The sequence below is a fragment of the Nannospalax galili genome, unplaced genomic scaffold (genome assembly GCF_000622305.1).
Source record: "Nannospalax galili isolate Female #2095 unplaced genomic scaffold, S.galili_v1.0 scaffold1254, whole genome shotgun sequence".
NCBI classification, from domain to species: Eukaryota; Metazoa; Chordata; class Mammalia; order Rodentia; family Spalacidae; genus Nannospalax; species Nannospalax galili.
The window spans coordinates 430,421-452,395 of NW_008334550.1; the positions used below are offsets into that span (position 1 = coordinate 430,421).

Here is a 21,975-nt window from a genome sequence, read left to right on the forward strand (position 1 = left end):
ATAGGTGGCCCAATGTCACCACAAGGGTCATTATGAGAGAGAGAGAGAGAGAGAGAGAGAGAGAGAGAGAGAGGAGAGGAGAGGAAGAGAGAGGAGACAGAGGAAAGAGAACAGATGAGAGAGATTAAAGAACGGGACTGAGAGAGGAGAAAAGAGGGAAGAGAGAAAAGGAGGAAGAGAGGAGGAGAGAGGAGAGAGCAAAGAGAGAGGAGAGAGGAAAGAGGGAGAGAGGAGAGAGAAGAAAGAGAGAGGAGAGAGAGGAAAGAAAGAGAGAGGAGAGAGAGAAGAGAGAGGAGAGAGAGGAGAGAGAGAAGAGAGAGAGGAGAGAGAGGAAAGAGAGGAGAGAGAGAGGAGAGAGGAAAGAGCAGGCGTGCGCCACCACGCCTGGCTAGTCATTACTTTTCTAGAAGACCCAGGTTTAGATCCCAGCAGCTCACAACTACCTGTAACTCCAGCTCCAAGGGGGATCTAGTTAGCTTTCTCTGTTGCTGTGATAAACACTGTGACCAAAAGCAACTTGGGGAGCAAAGGGTTTATTTGGCTTACAAGTAAGAGTCCATCATCTAGTGGGGCCACGGCAGGAACCTGGAGGCAGGAACTGAAGCAGACCATGGAGGAGGACAGTTTTTAGTTGTCACGTGAGTGCTGAGAACTGAACCCAGATCTACAAGAACAGCCAGTACTCTTAACTGCTGAGCCATCTCCCCAGCCCTCAGCTGCTTTTCTTACACAGCCCAGACCCACCTACCCAGGGATAGCTCCGCCCACAGTGAGCTGGGCCCTCCCACATCAGTTAGCAATGAAGAAAATGCCCCACCGATATAGTCACAGGCCAACGTGATGGAGGAAATTCCTTAACTGAGTTCCCTCTTCCTAGGTGAGTCTCACACAGGATCCAACACCTCTGGCCTCTACAGGGGATTGCGCTCATGTGCACAGGCACATCCATGTAATTTAAAATAATACAAACAGGAGCTGGAAAGATAGCCGGCTCAGCAGTTAAGAACACTTGCAGCTCTCCCACAGGACTTGGATTCCAATCCCAGCACCAACATGGCAGTTAATAACCATCCGTAATTCCAGTTCCAGGGGATCTGACAACCTCTCTGGCCTTTGTGGATCTTGTATGACACAAGTGTGCTTACATACATGCAATACTCTCACATACATAAAAAATGTTTTTTTACTTAGCATGCTAACTTTAATAGAGGTTTGTTTTTTTTTTGTCTTTTTGACTTCTGCACCTCCCTCCTCCATGCTGGGATTTGTGTTTATTCGGAGCCTGCGCAGGCCTTATACGTGCTGTCACAGCTGCCGTGAGGTCATATGCACGACTTCGTTGTGTCCAGAAAACAAGAGACAGATCAAACTAAGCAACTAAAATACAGGCAGACTATGGAAAAATTTAAGAATGAAGAAAAAGATAGAGTGATATGAGGCAAAGCAGAGACCTCAGAAGTGGTGGGGGGAGAGGAAACAGAGAGAGAGGAGAGAGAGAGAGGAAAGAGAGAGAGAGGAGAGAGAGAGGAGAGAGCAAAGAGAGAGAGGAGAGAGGAGAGAGAGAAGAGAGAGAGGAGAGAGAGGAAAGAGGAGAGAGAGGAGAGAGAGCAAAGAGAGAGAAGAGAGAGAGGAAAGAGAGGGAGAGAGGAGAGAGAAGAAAGAGAGAGGAGAGAGAAGAGAGAGAGGAGAGAGAGAAGAGAGAGAGGAGAGAGAGGAGAGAGAGGAAAGAGAGGAGAGAGAGAGGAGAGAGGAAAGAGAGAGAGCAAAGAGAGAGGAAGAGTGGGGAAACAGAGGGAGAGAGGAGAGAGAGAGGAAAGAGGAGAGAGAGGAAAGAGGAGAGAGAGGAAAGAGGAGAGAGAGGAGAGAGGAAAGAGAGAGAGAGGGAAGAGAGGGAGGAGAGAGAGGAGAGAGAGAGAGAGAGGGAAGAGAGGCCATGAAGAAGGGAGAGTGAGTCACCCTCGATTGGGAGTAAAGGACTTGTGAATAGGCATTTCCCCTCTAACTGTCTCTACTCGTCCACATCTATTCAAGAAACCTCCTCTCTCAGCCCAGCAGGGCCCTGTGGTCATGTCAGAGCTCTGACCACCAGTTTCACATGTTCTGTCTGTCCAGGGATGGCCTCAGGGATGGGGACTCCCTGCAGTGCACAGTCACAATGGTACATGCCAGGCCAACTTCCCTTTGGGTCCTGTGGTGCAGGCAGAGACCTACAGATTCTACGGCTCTTTCAGTGTCTGTCCCCATGAATGATCACACCCAGGTGACCCTCTGTACCTTCCTGTCACAGGTGAGAAATCCTCATATATGGCCCATGTCTTATGACTCAAACTAAGTCCTAAAGTCATGTCTGAGAACCATCATAGTGATGTTGGCAAGGTGGAAACATAGTCAAATATAGAGGACAGGAGAGGTAGATTGTGAGAGAGGGTGTCATTGCATAGGACGGTACACAGGGAGACCCCACACACTCGTGATCTTTCCCAGAGTGGCATCTATGTAACCAGGCAGATGGAGAGTGGGGTCAGCAAAGACCAACAGGGCAGGAGGGCTGGGATCAGTTTTAGATCAGAGATGGCTCAGCCCTCCTGCCCTGTCACCTGCAAAGACCTCCCACAGCGTTCCTACCACCTCTTCATGCTTTGAGGTCTCAGAAGGGAGCCATCTCTTCTAAAGACACTTAAGGGGCTTCCAAGACTCCTAGGACTTCCAAGGCCCAGCAATAGAGGGTCAAGCGAGTGTTGGCCACTGACCAACCTTCAGTAAAGAGAAGTGAGACAGCCTTACTGATCACCTCTTCCCCTCCCCCGTCCTCTTCTCTAGTAAACTTTTCAATCAGTTGCTCTTCATGCACAGAACTAGACTCCAAGCCTGGTGAGTAAAGGATCCTCATCTCTGCATGGAAAGCTGGGGACTCCCGGGTGGACTCAGCTGCCTCAGAGCTCTGCAGTCTTAATGGTGTCATCTCCCTTCTCCGATTCTCAAACTCTCCAACAGCAGAATTTGGTTGGGGGCAGCACAGGGGATCAGTGGAGGGTCTTAAGCTCTAATAGTCTTCACTTGAGACTCCTCAGGGGAGCCGAGAAATGGGTACATCTGACTGACTTCCCACAAAGAAGTCAGTGCTCATGGCAGCTCCACTTCTGATGGAGAGGAGATGAGGGCACAGAAAGGAAGGAAGCAGTTGGAGGAGGGATTCTTACAGAAATTTTCCTTTCCAAGGAATGAGCTCTGTGTGCTAGGCTGCAACCCTGGTGTGCTCAGCAGCCAACAACCGAGAGGGAGGGCAAACCAAGCTCATCCACCTCATACAAGAACTAAATCTTTAAAATAGGAGGTAAGAGGTGGTGGCTGCAGTGTTGAGGGTCGGGACGCTTCTCTGCTGGACACCTGTAGGCTGTTAGATAGGGTTTCCAAATGCAGCTTCCCAGGTTCCTGTCTGGGTCAGGATTTCTGGAGAGCAGGGACCAGACATGTGCCTTTGGGGCTCATTCGGGGGGGGGGCATGGGAGTCCCCCCCTCACTCTAGTCAGTGCCTGAGGCCATAAACCCAGCTATGTGTGGACAGACCTAGCCTCTTCTTCCGAGGCCCACAGGAATCTGCCTCAGTCTGTCATCTTTAGTACCCCCCCTGCCCCCTGCCCCCCCCACAAACCTCACATAGCTCCAGAAAGTTCCTTTGCTGCCTCCCCAGCTAGGGGACAACTCTCCCCAAAGATGTGTTCTTAAGAAGGTTTACTAGCCCCAACCATAACATGATGGATTCTGGCACCCACCGCCCCTAATGTACCCACTGGGCCCTACAGTGTCCCCTCCTCTGTACACTTGAACTCACGTTCCCTCTCCCTCCATGGAGCCCAGTCCAACCCTCAAAGGCTCTGATTCTCAGGAACTCTCTGCTTCCTGAGCTGGGAGGCTACTCGCAACTGTCTCAACCCTGGGAATGGGAAGACGCTCTGGACTGCCGTGTGTACCCCAAATTCTTATACTGAAGCCCCAACTCAACATGGCCATACTGGAGGCTGTTAGGGAGGTAGGCAAAGTTAAATGAGGTCCCAAGGGTTTAGACTCATCCCATGAGGCCTGGCTCCCTCAAGAGTAGAGAGGTGAGGCCATGCACAGAGAAAAGACCCCATAGTCACCGGCAAGGCAGGATGCTACGGCATGCCAACCCTGCCCACGCCTTGACCTAGGACTTTGGGAAAATAAACTTCTATGTCAAACCTCCAGTCTGGGGTACTTGGTTAAGGGAACAGCATAATCCAGGAGGCAGAAGCATAATTTGGTTCGGAGGACTACATGAACCCCACCATCAGAGAAGAAAGAACTGGGAGGCCCAGGAGGAACCCCACTGTCATGGCTGATGCCTCTGGGGTCCTGCCTGTCTCTTCCTCCCCGGGACGCAGCAGAAGGGACCAGGCCGCGCCCACCCATCCTCCAAGGTCCTTCCCCTCCCTCAGCCTCACCACACTCCTCTAAGGACTCCTGGTACCACACCTCTCCTTGACAGACTTGTCACACCTCCCATGTAGGTGGCTGGTGCTGTGCAGAGTGACACTTAGCTCTGTCTGAGTCCAGACACCCCACGCATGTGGACAAACCATGTCTTGGCCAACGGGGCAAAGTGCTACGCTCAGCACATGCAGCCCTTCTCTGCCGGATCCCCTTGGCACCTCCAGGACTCTCCTCTCTTACTTCTGCCTTCCTTTCCATCCTCTCTACCATCTTTCCCTCACTAAACCAAATTCAGGAATCTACCAACCAGGAAGCACACACCTCCACCTTTCCACCTGGGGCTTAAAACATTTGGAGATTATTATTAATTTTTTTGCAGTTTTCAGGGTGGTAACTTGACTGAATGATTGTTAAACGTGAACTATGTAGATATGACAAGGTGGCCCAGAGAAGCCAAAAGAACACCCCTGATGGCTGTGGCTATACGCCAATAAAACTTTATTTGCAAAACCAAGTGCAGGGGCCACCTTTGGCCCAGGGGTCGTAACTTACTGTGACTCAAACTGAGTCTCATAAAGCTTTCATCTTGAATCCTGGTGTCCCTTGGAATCTGGCTAAGCTCACTGATAGTGAGGTTCACCCAAATCCTGCCTCTGACCCCACAGTGGCACTTCACAAAGAGGGGTCTGTGGCGTAGGAGGAATTCTACAGTGCCTGGAGTCTGGCATTAGGGAAACCTCACCACTGCTGCCTACCTGGTCATCCCTACCTAGGCCTACCCTAACCCAGAAGTTTCACACTGGAAGGGCTCTGCTCACCCGGAAGCCCTGATGTACCAGCTCTGGTTTGAAGGCCCACAGGCAGAAGTTGTCTCCAGCGCAGGTTTGACTTTCCAGCCATTATCTACACCTGAGGTCTGGGACCAGCGAGTCTACAATGTGCTTCTGGCCTCAAGCTTCCTCCGCTCCCCTGAGCCTGGGGTGTGACAGTGCTCTATCCTGCCCAACCAGCCAGAGAGTGGTGCTCTGAGCTGATGGTGGCACACAGCTGTGCTTGCATCCTGAGCAGGAGGGGGACCTGTGCGTGGTGATTCTGTTTTGTTTTTCTTTGCTTTTGAGACAAGGTCTCACTCCATTTCCTAGGCATGCCGCAAACTCATGATCCCCCTGCCTCAACGTCTCCGTGCTGAGATCACAGGTATGTGACACCATTCCAGGCTCACACAGCGACTTTTACACACATAGAATGTTATTGCCAAGGCATCCTTCCCATCTCCTCCTCTTGGTCACCTCGGATCTAGAAATCACCTTTAATCCTGGGGACTGAACTCCACAGTGTCCAGGCCCGCAAGGTGCAGCAGTAGAGCCTGCTGTGGACTAGGATCCTGGGAACTCAGCCAAGGAGACGGAATCTGAGGGGGGCTCATGACTACTCCTCAAAGAGTTTTTGGGCTGGGTGACCCCTCTGAAAATCACCAATCCTCCCCCAGAGAGAGGAACTGGGGGCAGGCAAGCCTCATATCAGAGCAAGCGTGTGTAATATGGGTACCGGGGGTGGAGGAGCGAGAGACTGGGCCATGACCGTGACCATTAGGCCCAAAGGTACAGTGTCAGGGAAAAGTGTTGGGGTGCCGGAGGCAGGTGTGGGGCTTTGGTTATGAGAGAAACAGAGGACTCAGGGCACAAGGCTGTGTCCAGGAGGAGGAGGGGTGTGCGTCCTCTTGAGACCAGGGTATGTAAGATATTCTAGCCTCCTCAGCCTCTGCTTGGGCCCATGTGATAGCCACTGTGGAAGTTCAGGGCAGGAGCAGGGTGGACAGGATCACCCACTCATCAACACTGAGCTAGTGTCCACTCTGCCCACTGTCAGGGGTGCTCCTCCATCGGAGCCTTAACCTGGGACCTGGGGTCCTGCCAGGTCACCCACCTTTTAACAGAATCTGACCCACAGCCAGCACAGACCCAGCTCCTCTCCCTCAAGCCCGACCTGGATGTATTATAACAGGCTCACCCACCTCCCTCCGAGGCCCAGGCTTTCTTGAGAAGGCACATTTTACCAGTTTATGTGGGAACATGAGTGGACGTGACCGGGCGAGGGGGCCCTGGGGGAGGCCAGGATGAGGCCGAGAAAGGGAAGATAAGAGCAAGGACAGGATTGGATATTGGGGAAGCTTATTTAGCCCCCCATGGGTCCTGATTAAGTGCAGAGAGCACCCAAACTCTGGGCACCTCTGCATTCCCGCGCAGTCCCCCTCCTCCTGCGATAGCCCCCGCTGTTTCCACCTGCAGTCTCCTCCCCACCGGCTTCCCCTGCCCCTCATCGTCCTGCACCTCCTCCTCATCCAGGCCTGCATCATGCATTCCCTACGAACCCTCCCTGTCCAAACCACTCAGCCTGACTCTCCTCAGGTTCCAAGGCATACAACAGACTCTGCCATGAACTGTCCACCCACTCAGTGGACTCTGAGGGTGAGACTCAGTCTGAATTGCTCTCTGAGAATTTGTACCAGGGAATAGCTCCAAGAAAAAGGGAGAATGTTTTCTCTCAGGACGAAACAAGGATTTCGCCCACTGCCTTCAATGAGTGTCCGTCTCCCCCACCTCTCTCCAGTCAGTCAGGCCTGCCCCCGACCTGCCCCAGCGCCAGATTCCAGCAGCAGATGCCAGGCTGATCTTGTCTGTGCCAGAGCTCACCTCTGACAGCCCAGCTACCCCCATGCTGCCAATCCTCTTTCTCCTCTGGGCCCTTAGCAGTCAGCTCACCTGCTAAGTCCACTTGCTGGCCTGTCTCTTGCCCACCTGCTGCAGTGGGGTTCTCCCACCTCCCAAGGTGTCTGATCGCCTGGTCCTGACTGAAGGGACCTGCAGCATCCTCTCTCACCTCCAGAAGCTCCAGACCAGCCCTGCCTGCCCATGCTTCCGTCCCCAGCCTGTACCTGACCACACCCTCCTGTTGCTCTGCTCTCAGTCCACACCTCCTCCTTCTTCCGGACAGCTGTCATCTCTGGAGCTGTTCAGCTTTCCCAGGCAGATCACACGTTCCATGACTGCCAAGCCATCCACACATCCATCAAGGAGTGGAGTTCTGCTCCAAGCGCCCCAGTTCCCCAGAGAGGCAGCCTCACAAATTGAGCTCCCCAAGCATCTTCCTGGGACATTGCTGTCTTTGGGTCATTAAGGTCCCCGAAGGCCTGTTTGTTGAAAGCTTGCACACTGTCTGAGTGCCATCGGAAGATGATGGGACCTATAAGAATTAGAGCCTAGACAGAGCTTTTAGGTCACTGGGGTGGGCCTTGAAGGGAACTGTGGGACCCTGGTCTCATGTCCAGCCATGCAGTAAACAGCCCCCCTCCTCCCACGCTCCTTACAAATGTCCCAAGCTGCCACAGATACTGAGATGCTCCCAGAGCAACCGTCAGAACACTGGTGACCCCATCATACTTGTGTGTGTGTGTGTGCGTGTTCACGTATGAGTACAAGCGTTTGCAGGCCACAGCACGCTGCAGAGGTCAGAGGACAACGTTGGGTGTTGGCCCTCCCCTTCCACCATGTTTGATGCAGGGTTTCTTGTTGTGGCTGCAAACTCCAGGCTAGCTGGACTGAGAGCTGGGCACTCTCCCTGCAGGAACACTGGTGTTACAGACACACACTACCCCGGACCGCTTTTCCGTGGGTTCTGGAGATTTGAACTCAGGTCCCCATTATTGTGTCACAAGTGTTTTACCCACTGAGCCATCACCCAGCCCAATCCCACTGTACTCAGAATACGTCCCTAAGCCCTCACAGCAGCCACTGAGCATCGATGGGGTCTTGGCCCCTCCCATTCCTGGCCTTCCACCCCCGCCCCTCACTTCAAGTTGCCTCCCTAATCCTCCTGGAACTGGACTTGGGAATACTGAGATGCTCCCAGAGCAACCGTCAGAACACTGGTGACCCCATCATACTTGTGTGTGTGTGTGTGTGTGTGTGTGTGTGTGTGTGTGTGTGTGTGTGCGTGTTCACGTATGAGTACAAGCATTTGCAGGCCACAGCACGCTGCAGAGGTCAGAGGACAACGTTGGGTGTTGTCCCTCCCCTTCCACCATGTTTGATGCAGGGTTTCTTGTTGTGGCTGCAAACTCCAGGCTAGCTGGACTGAGAGCTGGGCACTCTCCCTGCAGGAACACTGGTGTTACAGACACACACTACCCCGGACCGCTTTTCCGTGGGTTCTGGAGATTTGAACTCAGGTCCCCATTATTGTGTCACAAGTGTTTTACCCACTGAGCCATCACCCAGCCCAATCCCACTGTACTCAGAATACGTCCCTAAGCCCTCACAGCAGCCACTGAGCATCGATGGGGTCTTGGCCCCTCCCATTCCTGGCCTTCCACCCCCGCCCCCCACTTCAAGTTGCCTCCTCTGTCCCTTGGCCACCCTTCCCTTCCTGGTCCTCCCGCAACATAGTCCTCCTGTCCTCCCCTGCTCCACAGTCCCCCTGTCCTCCCCTGCTCCACGGTCCCCCTGTCCTCCCCTGCTCCACGGTCCCCCTGTCCTCCTCTGCTCCGTGGTCTCCTCCCCTGCACCCAGCTCTGTCTACATGGCCAGCTCCGAGGGAGGCATCTCCGTCACGCTGCACCTTCCTTCCCCATGTTTCCTGGAAATCTCTCATCTCTTTCGTCTGTTGCTTTAGGTGGGAAGGTGTGGGGGTCAGAGGCTCTGGACCATTGCCCTCTGCTGTGACCACAGTCTACAGAACACAGCAGGTGCTCAGGGGACCCTGTTGAGGGGATCCCTGCATAGATGGATGACAGGTCCATGTGGGCGAGGCCTATGTGACTAGGTCCATGGGAGGCCTATGCATCCTGTGTGTCCAGCTTAGTCTGCTCTGTAACCACTGCTAGGGTCAGCCTGGCCTGGTCCAGTCCCCACCTCCTCCAGACCCTGCCTCAGCCTCCTCTAGTCCCTGCTTCTTCCAGGCCACAACTTCTCCAAACCCTGCCTTCCCAGGTCCCCAGCTCCCAAGACCCAGGGCTCTCAAGGTAGCTGGGCCAATGGCCTCCCCATGCCCACCTTCCTCTCCAGCACAGTGGGATCTGGGGCGGGGCGAGGGGTGGAGACAGCAGAGAAACTCCAACACTCCCAACCACAGTGAAGACAGTTCAGGCAGAGCTGACAGAAGCCCCTCAGGCTTGTCTACAGATTAACTCCTGGAAGCTGTGGGTGTGGCCTCATCTAGACAAGGGCTCCCTACAGAAGTGATGCCGTCTGTCCAGTGCCTAGAGATGAATTCATTCTGATTGTCAGTGGTGGCCCTAAACCCCAAGACAGATGACATTATAGGACAGACAGAGGCGTAGACAAGTTGACCCTGGGAAGTCAGAGATGGGGAATCACAGCAATGCAGCCGCAAGCCCAGCGTAACCACAAGTCTCAGGAGCCAGAGGAGGCAGGAGCAGCCTCCCTTGCTGGCTCCAGAGACAATGTGCCCAGCGCTCAGTCAATGCAGACTTCTAGTCTCTAGGAGAGTACGAGCACACATTTGGTCTAAGCTACCAGGTTAGGGCAACAGGACTAGGACACCCACACCGGTGCAGGCTGGGTGACAGAAACCCTGTGCCTTGAACTAGAATGGATCACAGTGCTGGCATTTAGAAGAGGGGACACAGCTGGTACAGTCCTAACACAACCTTGTAAGAGAGAAATTACTTGCCAGTTGTGTAGACAATAAAACCACAAGGTCAGTGAAGGTCACATGGTGCAGCCAAGGACACGTGGAGAAGCCGCCGTGACCAGAGGAGGCCCAGCTCAGTCCCTTCGTTCAGGAGCTCTACCCGCCAGTACTGACTTCATCCCCATGGGATGTCCTTCAGGTCCCTCCTGGGATAGATCTGTGGTCTCTACTTTTGTGACAAACTTGCCTCCACACTGCTGAAAGAAACTTCTGGAAAGGAGCCTTCCTTCCTCTGTTATCGCTCATTTCGGCGACCCGGCAACACACTGTGGAGGGCTTCGATCTGAGGCTCACTGATCCACATCTGAGCAGAGACACGAACCCCCACCTCTGTGCCTGACCACCTGGCACATCATCTGTCACGTGTACAGCTGCTGTGATTTTGGCTGAGTCTCCAGAACCGGGCAGCTGAGACTGGGCTGGAAGCCACAGAGCACCGCTGGACACTTGCGTTCTGTAGGGGTGAGGGTGAGGGACCTTCTGCCAGAGTGTCTAGCTCTCTTAGGGGGAAGGTGGCTTTCAAAGTTGCTAGCTAACATCCCGAGGCAGGACACTCCCGGGCAGAGGTGACCAGGAAAGAAGCTACTTGTCACCCCCAAATGGAAACTGTAAAGCCCACTTCACAGAACCCACTTACAACTGCCAAGCACCCAACCCAGTCCCTAAGGGCAGCTGACTGTGGACAGGGGGGTGGGGGATGTGGAGGCGAGCCCTGTCAGCATCCTCCTCATACTGGGGACGTCACGAGGAGGAAGTCTCTCGGGCTACTGTCCCAGTCCTTCTCCAGGAGAACGGGGCCACCCATGCCTGGACAGTCCAGAGGAGCAGTTGTCAGAGTCGGTTTATTTTTATTTTAGCAACTAACCGAGTATTGGTTTAGGGGCTGCAGTTAGGCCTCCAGGTTTGTAGACGCTCTGCCCCGTCTCCTCACCAGCCAGTCGCCCTCCTCACTGGCTCCCCAAATCTGGCCTGAGCCCTCCCACATCAGTGCTTCCCACCTTCCTCCTCTGGCCTCGGCACTGCTAGACTCCGCGGGCCACTGATAAAGTTGGGCTTTGTGGCAACTCTGCTGTCTTTATGCAGGGATGTATCCATATCTGTCTTGTTTTCCCAAACAGGTCTTTAAACCCTTTGGAAGGAGGACAAGGGGCCAGGCGTCCCAGTTCTCTGTTGCCTTCCAACTGAGATACGGCCTTTTAATATCAACTGAGAGTCAATGGTTCCGTGCATGAATGGTCAAGAAGCCGGAAAGTCTAAAGCTGGTCCTCTTAGGTGAATAAGGGTTCTAAAAACGACATTCCATCTGATGTCTGAGCTCAGTGTTTAGGATGGCTCCTCTACACGCGGATAATGCCTGTGCACTGATCCACTACGAACTGCACGGAGCTGTTACTAATGCAGTGATGTGCCCGGTGTACAAAGATGTGCTCTTCAGCGTGCACACCTGACAGTTCCTCAGACTTGCTTAGCCAGCAGCTCCACCCTCAGAGAGGAGACTGGCTTCGAAGCAGAGGGGCTGGTGGGTCCTTCATGATGCAGGATGATAGGCAGAGGCTGCTTCTGAGGGCTCAGCTGAGGCAAGGCTCAGGAGAGGTGAGCTAGCAGCTCCCGGGGGCCAGCGGTGCTCAGGACAGGCCCTGGGCACTGCGAGCCTCAGACTGAGCCCCGATGTTTCACAGAAGGGAAACGAGGCCCTGGGGTGCCAAAGTAGCTGAAGAGGCCCCGAGTGCAGTCAGCCTACACTGCGACATGCACGCAGGAGACGGAGGAAGGCCAGCCAGGCCCTCTCTGGAACAAGAGGTGCGGAAATGAGTCCCCTTCCACCTTGATGTGAGCTTGGCTTTGCTCAGCAAAAGCAGAGGGGGAGCTTGTTCCAAGGGGTTGTGTGGGACGAGGCAGCAGCTGGCCGAGCCGTACCCTCCCAGTGACTGTGAACAGCATGGACCTCATACCTTGCATGTGTCGGGCTGTGCCCATTCAGAAAGCCCCAGCTGGCACTCCAAAGGCCAGCCTAGTGGTCTAAGGTTTAGGATGTTACAACGTTCCATCTTTTCTGTTCTTTGATACTGTATCCCAATTAAGCCACTCAAAACTTCAGAAGTTCATGAGCCATTTGCTTCAAATATCTTTAAGTTAAGGACAGGTCGACTCCCTGGTAGCAAACACCCAGCAAGTTAATTAAAAGGCAGTCAGCATTTGAAAGGACACAACGATTCTCAACGGAAGGGAAGGGTGAGCTGGGTGCAGCTGCTTCTACTTTCTTTCCACTGATTCCAGTATTTAGAAAATATTTCATTGTCACCAGACGTGGTTCACCAGAGATGCGCTGGTCTGTTCCCCTGCTCAGGTCGGCTGGCTATCACAGTACAGAGAAAACAATACTAGCCTGCCCCTGGTGCTCACAGAAGACGCAGACAAAGGACACTGAAGGCCCCACGGTAACAAGGACGAAGCGACTTGGAAGTCACCCTTGGGAATGCATGAGCAGATTGCAGTGCAAAAATGGTAAGGCAGGACTCAAGTGACATCTGAGCCATCAAATCCTGGAGGGTTTGAAATCACAAGTCAGTGACTGATCTATGGAGAGAGACCTTCAGGGTCCCTGGCGGGGACTTCCAAGACAGGCCGCCTGCCTGGGCCATTCATCTTCTGAGAGTCCTGAATTTCAGAGCTGGGGAAGGTATGGGATTTCTCTGGGTGAGCTGGGCAGTCATGGAGCCAGGTGCCACTGTACAGGCCTGGGAACCTACCAGGAGCACTAATTGTACGCCAAGCATGCACACAGCAGGTGTTCCTGCAATGCACACATCCACTGCACACGGCACCAAGGTCAGAGACAGGGCACTGGGATTTCATGAAAGGGTTCCTCAAAGCTGGTAGTCAGTCAGTACAAGAACAGGAATCAATGTCATCGCTGTCGTTGTCCTCACCCCACCCTGTCATCATCACTACCATAACCACCACCATCCTTACCATCACCACCATCACTACCATCACCATCACCACCATCATCATAGCCATCATCACTGTCATTTTCACCACCACCACCACCACCACTATCATCATCATCACCACCACCACCACCACCACCATTGCCACCACCAGGCTTATCATCATGTGACATCACCACCATCACCACCACTGTCCTCACCATCACCACCATCACCACCATCACCACCACCACCCTCCTATCACCACCATCACCACCACCACCCTCCTATCATCACCATCACCACCATCACTACCATCACCACCACCATCACCACCACCACCATCCTATCATCACCATCACCACCATCACTGCCATCACCATCACCACCACCATCACTACCATCACCACCACCATCCTTACCATCACCACCATCCTTACCATCAATACCATCACCCCCATTACAGTCACTATCATCATTACAATCACCACTATCATCACCATTACCATCCCATCACCATAATGAACACCATCACTATCATTACCATCACCACAATTACCACTGCCATCCCCTCATCACTATAACCATATTATCACCCTCATCAACATCACCACCATCATTACCTCACCACCACCATCGACATCATTATCATCGCTATAACCAGCACAATAACTATTACCCCGTCATCACCATCACCACCATGACCATTATGACAGCCTCAAGCATCACCATCATCATCACTACGGCATCACCACCCCATCACTATCGGTACTGCCGTCATTTCTATCACCATATCATTTTTGTCATCATCATCATCATCATCTTTATATTAACAGTAGCAAACACATACTGAGGCGCTATGAGGTGCTGGACCCTAAGCACACGGAGGGCACTGCATGCACCAATTTTACAACAGTGTAGGAGATACGGTTAGTGTTACTGTTCCCAAGAGGCACAGTTCGTACAGTGGAGGGACTCTGAGGACAAGCACTAAGGTTTTAGTCATTCCTCTGAAATTCAAGGACTTCTCCAATTATTTGACCTGTAGTTTAGTTCCTGAGAGAGAGGCTCTCTGACAATTCCTTAGCTATTCCATGTAACCCTAGGCCCTGAGGGATTTCAGAATGCCCCAAATTACCACCAGGAATGCCTGGCATCAGGTAAACAGACAGGAAAATCTAATCTGTCTCCACAAAAGAAAAACAAACAACACACTCTCTGCCGGGAACAGAACTGGCTTCAGGAAATCTTGTTTCATTTCCTAAAACCCTAATTCCAGGTTTTAGGATGGCCTCAGCGGGAACTGGGCAAAGCTAGGTGAGATGACCAGATTCTCCAGTCCCTGGTGACCTGCTCTGCGTCTGACACAGACACCTTCATCCTGTACCTACTTTCGCTGGGTATAAACACAGGGGGTAGTCTTTGGGGACTTCTCACAGGAGCCAGGCTCCGTGCTCAGAGTTGATTATGGATTCTGCACAGCAGGCATTCAAGACAGAGTTTCAAGCTTCAAGTGTTCGGATGAAAAGGGGGTGGGGGGCATCCAGAGAGGAGACCTTGCCCAGGGTCACAGGGATATGTGGAAGAGGGGAGATTCACACCTGGACCTGCAGCCTCGATCACCGAATGTTCAGTCATGCAGGGCTTCCCAGGCCACATCTATGAGATACACAAGGCCACTCATACTGTCCTAGGTCCCAACTGACAATGTGTGAGGAGTTATCCTCCACAACCCGAAAGAGGTGCACGTCTGTGTCTGATGGAGACTGAGGGATCCAAGGAGATCAGGCCTCCATCCTACCATCTCTCCACCTGGGAAGCTTACATACACAAGGAGAGATTATATGACCTACTTTCACTTACCCAAGAAAATAACCCACCTTCCGCACCACTGGCCAGTCCTTCCCGGTGTTTAACTTGAATTGCTCTTGCCTGGACCTAATCCCAGCAGTCCTCAGGGAAGCTTAACAGGGGAGGCCTCTCAGCCTTCCCTCTAGTCCCTCTTCCAGGGCTGGGCAGAGCTGATCCGTCGCTGTCCGGCCCCCAACCACAGCTTCCCCTTTCCCTACAGCCTGGCATCTTTGCCAGAAGCTACATTTTTCTGCATTCAAAGCAAACACACATATTTTCCTTCTTCTAAATCTGTTTTGCTGGACAAATTAATCTAGTAGCAGATTATATTATGAAGAGCCATAAATCTTTTCGGAGATAAGCATCTGTTGGGTTGGATTAGCAACCACCAATGTACCGTGAGTTAATTAGCCAAGCCTTACAGTGCTGTCCCAGGCGTTTAGCGTCCGTAATAGCACATGTAATTCGGGACAAATGGGAACTTGTTCCTCATCCATGTCTACACAGTAAGTGACGTATTCAGGGGAGGTGAGAGGAGAAGCCAAGTTCCATCATGATCGTGACTAGTAAGTCGGTGGTAAAAACGAATGCTCTATAACTCTGCAGGAACCTGAGATGTGCTACCATGACCCCTCACTGCCATGGATCTCCTAAGGAGGCTGTAGGAAGGACACGTATGTGGGCCTAGACCCCTCGTCAGGAAGTTCCCAGGCTCAGCCTCAGTCAGGCCTTGGTCTCCGTGTGGTAGTCTCAGCTTTGTTTTCACAGATCAGCTGCCCTCTGGGACCAAGGTGCTCAGGATAAAACCAGCAGGCTCTCTTGTTCAGAGAAGGAAAGAGGGTGGAGGCGGAAGAACAAAGGCTTCCCACCCTGTGAATACCTGTCCAGCTCTCGGCTGATGTCCACCTACCCAAGGTTAGAGGAGCCGCGGCCAGGGAAAAATCCTCCTTTGGATACCAGGTTCAGGGGTTCTGCACCAGCTGCCGCAAAGTGACTCTCAGGAATCACTTCTGAGGGTTCCCTGGGCCCCACAGAGCCTACACCCTTGAGGGCACACACCAGTGAGCCTCGCAGAGGCTGCTCTGCACCACCAGCCGCTCTCGCTGATGTCCTGGGATCGATTCCCCACTGGACAGTGCCAGCAAGCACTGCTGTTTGTGGGAGGTGCTGTCCAGGGTCACCATGGGCCACGCTGGTCAGCAGAGGCAGAAGCTGAGGGTGTGGAAAGGGACCTGACTGCCGGCTCTCTCTCCCCATGACTGTTAGCACAAAAGCTCAGTTCTGGTCATCGCTAGGGTTACTCCTGTTAAACCCTTTAGAGGCAGGACCACACAGAAGGAGATACCTCAAGCCACCACGAGCTGCGACTGTCTGTCCACATGCCTCAAGAACGAAGCAATGGTCCCCAAAAACCAAAGCCCTGCATCCTGCCCCTGCCTCAATGCCCTCCTCCAGCCTCCTCTGAGGGAAGGGCTGAGCCCCCATTTCCAGGGCTTCGGTCAACAGCACAGTGCCCTCTTTCCTGGCCTTCAGCCTTCCCTGTGGCTTAAAGACCTCGGACCAATTCCACCTGGATGTCTCTCTGCCCCAAAGAACTGACAGTCTCAGAGTTCGGAAGATCTCATGGCGCTTTAGTACCATCAAGTGATGTGTAGAGTTAGACCCAGGAGATAGAATCCAGATGTGTCTCTGTGGGGTACGGTCAGTGGATTCTGACCAGAGCCTAGCTATAAGCATGCCAGAGAACACTGAAAGGACAGTGTTTCCATCTCACATCTGCCGCTTCTGACTGGTATGCCCAGCACCATAGGCTCAAAACACACGGTGCCCATCTCTCCTGTGGTGTCCACACCCGATCCTTGTCCCTTTGTCCTTGTTTAGACTCCACTCCTCAAAGCGTCTCAGGGTCCCCCATTCCGGGACACACCGCAGCCCACCCCTCCCCCAACCAGAGTGGAACCATAGAGAGTTGTCCTACCTGAGGTCTCCCCCAGAATCCGTGGGGGCTGGATGTCTTTCTCATTGTTGCTAGGACTGGTGGAAGGCTCTGTTGTACTAACCCCAATGGGGGTCCTTTTCCAGGGATCCAGGGCCTCGGTGACCCCTTTAGTCTGCAGTGTCATGGCTGTGGCCGTGCTGGCCGTGGTAGTAGTGGTGGTGACCACAGTTGTCTTCCGTGTTTGCAAAGTGGAGACTGTGGTGGGGCCGAATACACCAGGGAAAGTGTTGGACTCCAGGGCGTCTTCATCCCCTGTAGGCCCCCAGGCGATGAACTCTGTCTCTGTCGTGGGCCTGCCGCCACGGAAGTCGAAGTCGTTGAACCCCGCGTCCTGCGTGTGCCTCCTGCCCCGTCTCAGGAGGCTCTGATGCTCTGCAGCCCCAGTGACCACCACAGAGGATGACGCTGGTGCTGAGGCCAGGGAAGGGCTGGATCTGGCAGTAGCTGGGGTCTTGGCAAGTCCCCCTTTGGGCCCCAGGGTGGCCACCTGGTCTCGGGGCCTGTGGGCCCTCCGGGCACGAGGTGTTTGCGTCTGCATAGGCCCGTGGGCGCGGTCGGCCCGAGCAGCGCGGGGACTCCAGGCTGCCGTCGGTAGCCTTGTCGGGGGCCCACTTCGCAGACTCCACAGTCGCTGGGGCCTCTGTGGCGGACGTGGCAGGAGCCGGAACTCAGGTCCAGGGCCCAGCGAGTCACAGGATGGGAAATCGACCACAAGCTGCAGCATGGCTATCAGTATCCAGGCGTGGCTTCCAAAGGAGCGGCCGGGCCAGCAGAAGGACATGGAGCTGCAGAAAGAGAACCGAGGGGTCAGCGGGCATCGGCGGCACCAGGGCTCTGTCTGTGATAGTCTCTGCCCCGCTGGACAGGGACACATGGTAACCCTTCTGGGCCAGACAGAGACACCTTCTCATTGTAAAATGAGCTCCCTTGAACATGAAAGGGCCCCCAGAACCCTTCAGGGCTTGCTCAGATGCAGCATGTCCTCCCCCCACTCCCTTCCAGAAGGACAGAGCCCATTGCCTGTTGGAGGGCTGCTTCCAGCCCCTCACATACCTACTGGATATTAACCCAAGGGCCTCTTTCAGGGCAGGGACCAAGCCTCGAAGCCCCCCCCCACCCGTGTCCAACATGGCAAGATGCATTTCCAGACCTGCCCACAACGATGCTGAGGCCCCAACAGCACACAAGGTGATACGAAGTAAACGACAGCCCCAGGTGCTATTCCAGAGCCCAGGCTTGCCCTGCATCACAAGAGACCCCAGTCCAGGTGGCCAGCTGAGGCTCCTGAGGCCTGTGAAGGGCAGAGGCCTCCTCTGGCTCTGCAAGGCAACATGAGGCTGAGAGGGCGGGCCTTCCCTTAGAGCCCAGGGCCTGCCCGTCGTTCCCAAGAATCCTGCCCCTCCTGGTTTCCCAGTTGAGTGTTCACATTTAGACCCAGCTGCTTGTGCTCCACCTTGATGAGCAAAGTTCCTCGGGTCTGGCTTCCTCTGGATGCCCCACTGGGAACTGAGAGCCGCTCGGGAGGGGCTGGAAGCTTGTCAGCACCGGGTGCTTGCCCTGTTGACATTTCCACTCCCTGCTCATCTTCAGTGCAGATGCCCTTTGGTAAACCTCTCATCCTCCTCAGCTGGGGTGGGCTGGAGAAACGCCAGACCCGGCACAGCCAGGCAGGAGGGAAGCCGATGCTGCTGCTCAGCCTGCTGGGGCAAGTGGGAAATACCCACATAGTCCCTGCCTGCTGGGTGAGTCCCTCCAACCCCAACACAGAGTCCATGGGCAGCTCCGCCACTGGGCAGGAGTCACCTCTAGGCTCGTGGACGCTGGAGTATCACGTGAAAATCCAGAACAGGGCGGAGTCCTACACCGCCGGGGGTGGAGGATGCAACCCACGCTCCCTCTTCCCTGAGCAAGGATAATTGAGAATTGATTATAGGTGCCACTCAAAGTCAGCTCTCACTGCCAACCATGACTCTGAAAGTTAGAAGAAATTCAAAACTTCTACAATTGTATGCTGGGGGCGGTCGGTGTAGGGGGCACTGCATGATCAGCCTCCACAGCTGCACCCACCAGGCCTAGAGACACACGTGGGGTTGTTTTTCTTAATAAGGTGTCACGTGTCTTTAAAAAGAATGGAATGGGGATGGGTGTGCCACTGTGTGTGCCTTTGAGATTCACATGGATGTGTGTGCAGGCTGGGGGCGGAATCCAGTCGTGTGTGTGTGTGTGTGTGTGTGTGTATGTGTGCATGAGTGTGGTAAATGGGACTGCCTGTGCTTGTGAGTCTGAGTGAGTCAATTTGTGAATGCACATGCCAGGAGTGTGAGACTGCTGTGTCAGCATGTGTGGGTGTGGGGATGTGTCTGAGTTCTTCCTTGGGTGTGAGAATCAACAGGCAAGAAGGTATCAATTCATGTGTGAGTGTTGGTGTGTGTGTGTGTCCCCGTGCCCAGTGTATGTCCAGTGTGTCCACTGTGTGTAGTGTATCTGTATACCTCGTTGAGTCATGTACATAAATGTGGGTCTGTGTCAGTGCGTGCTTATAAGCATGTCCTTCTGTGCCCTTGAGTGCATGAGTACGTAATTCTGTCCAAGTGTGTGCACATCCTTCCTCAGGCCCCACTGAGCCCCACATCCTTGAGGCTGACACCCACTGATGCTTGCAAAGGGGCTAGCCCCCGAGAAAGAAAGTCATGTTCACCAACACTAATTAGCACAAAGGACTGGTTTACCAAATAACCAGGGCCGCGTTTTAAGCAGAATGAAACTGCATTGCTGCAGGACCGAGGAATGGCTCGCGCGGGTTCTGCCTTTGTGTGGTTTCTCTGCACCAGCAGCCAAGCTCGGTATGGGGATGGGGTCATCAGGCTGCCTGGAGAAATCTAGGTCAGTGTCGGCCTTCCCTGCATACCATGAAGGTAGATGACCCTGTGAAGAGAACCCTGAAAGTCCTCTCCCTGCCTGCCTGTGTGGATAGGAGTCTGGTCCCTAGGGAATGAGATGCTGAATAGGCATGAGGCTTCCCTAAGCCCCAGCAGGTCTACTAGGCCCCATCAGGTCTTACCAGCTTCCCTGGACCCCACAAGTCCCCACCAGGTCCTGGGATGTAACAATTCTCTTTAGGCCTAGCCAAGGCCCTCCAGGACCCACTGGATACTACCAGCTTCCTCCAGGCCTCCCAAGGCCCTTGGGCCCCTCCAGCCCCCACTAGACCCCACCAGGCTCTACTGGGACCCTCTAGGACCCTCTAGGACCCTCTAGGCCTCATCAGATCCCACCAAACCTTACCAGTGCCCTCTGGACCCCACTCAGCCCTATAAGACTCTCCCAGACCCCACCAGGCCCCACGGGATCTCCAAAGGCCCCACCAGGCCCTTCCACATCCCACTAATACCACTTGGTCCTGCTAAACCTCTTGTATGTCCACCACACCCTATGGGCACCTGCCTCCAGACTCCAGACCCCTTCAGACCCAGCTAGACCCCCAGCAGTCTCTGTCAGATCTCAAGCAGGCTCTGTAAGGCCATGAAAGTACTTTCAAGATCTTTCTTGGCCTTACCAGGCTCCAGCAGGCCCCTCTAGACCCTAACAAACCCCAGCAGGCCATACTAGGTCCCACTAGATCCATCCAGATCGCCTGATCTCCCCAGCCTCCTTCAAACTCTGTCAGAACCCAACAGATCCCACCAGATGCCAGCAGGTCCTATGAGGTCCCTCTAGACCTCTCTTGGCCCCATCAGGCTAGCTGACAGAAAGCATCAGGAGGCAGGTCTGCCTGCCATCCATACTTGGGGAAATATTGCCCAGGAAATTAAAACCACGGCACCTAAGCCTGGGCCTGTCTCCCCATCATAACTTCACACACAGGATATTTCTGTGATTTTTCACCAATCATGGGTTGTAATTGGTTACCATAGAAACCTCCTTATTTCCAAGACATCCAGCTGTTATGCAGAAAACCCAACCATGGGAACGGGGCTGGGAAGGTGGGTACGCTGCTCCTCCTCAGCCCAGCGTCCTCCTTTTAAAGGTATACTTTTGCTCAGAGGAGAAACAGAGGGCAGGGTGGGAGGATGGTGGCTGTGGACAAGGGCTCACTCAGCCCACTGGACAGAAGAGATGCTGGGCTCTGCAGGAGGCCTGTTCCACAGAGACAGAGCTGATTCTAGTCTGCCAGGGACACACTTGGGCTCCTCACAGCCACCAAAGACCCTGGACTGTTCTGTTCCTGTTGGCCCCCATGTGCTTGCTAGCCAGAACTTTGTTGTCCTGTGACACCCAGGGACATCCTGGAATGAGGCCAAATCTTGGCAGGGGCATTAAATCTGATCTCCAAGGGTGCTCTCTCCTCACACGTCCCGCAGAACCCCACGTTGCCCTTTCTGACCTGCTTAGTATATAGAGCTAGCGGGTCCCTAGGGCCGCTCTCCTACAAAGTGAAGCTGTTTGGGGAAGTTCTCACCCCAGGAAGGTACCAACACCACTGTCAGCCGTGTTCACCATGATGACAGAGGGAAGCCTTACAGCATGGCCACCCACCCACCATTAACCTCAGGGCCAGCAAGCCGCATGTTTACCCAGGAGGCCAGGTAGAGGCAGCACCAGCTCCACCTGTTCACAGGTGCCTTAAGAACATGCCGTCCACTTCAAACCCTCAAGGCATACTAGAGCACTGAAGATGAGCCATGCCAAGTGCTGATGAGGATACCAGGACACTGGGACACACACACACACACACAACACACAGTGGGACTGGGGAATGTGAACCCACCTGGCTCTGTGGAAAACAACTGGATGACCGATTCCTTAGAAAGATGAGTTTCCACTGACCCGGCAAGTCTAGTCTTAAGAGATACACACCTGTCCACAGCAGCACCCAACAGTAGCCCAGAATGCAACACCCCAAGTATCCCCCAGAAGACAGACAGACACATGGGACACATCTCAGCTATAAAACAGCATTCAGCCATCAAAAAGCAGGAAGGATCATCCATGCTGCCAGGTCAGGAGCCTTGGAAATACCACCCAAGGGGA

The 21,975-nt window shown here is 53.9% G+C and overlaps 1 protein-coding gene across 2 annotated transcripts in view; it reads right to left on the reverse strand.

The window, feature by feature from the left end:
• The window catches only part of Ajap1 (adherens junctions associated protein 1), a 138,839-nt gene that overhangs the window by 60,686 nt on the left and 56,178 nt on the right, over positions 1-21,975 (reverse strand). For both annotated transcript variants that reach the window (XM_008829373.3, XM_008829372.2), the window contains exon 2: positions 16,924-17,729. In XM_008829373.3, coding sequence (XP_008827595.1) covers positions 16,924-17,729 — 806 coding nt within the window. The remainder of the gene's footprint in view (positions 1-16,923; positions 17,730-21,975) is intronic.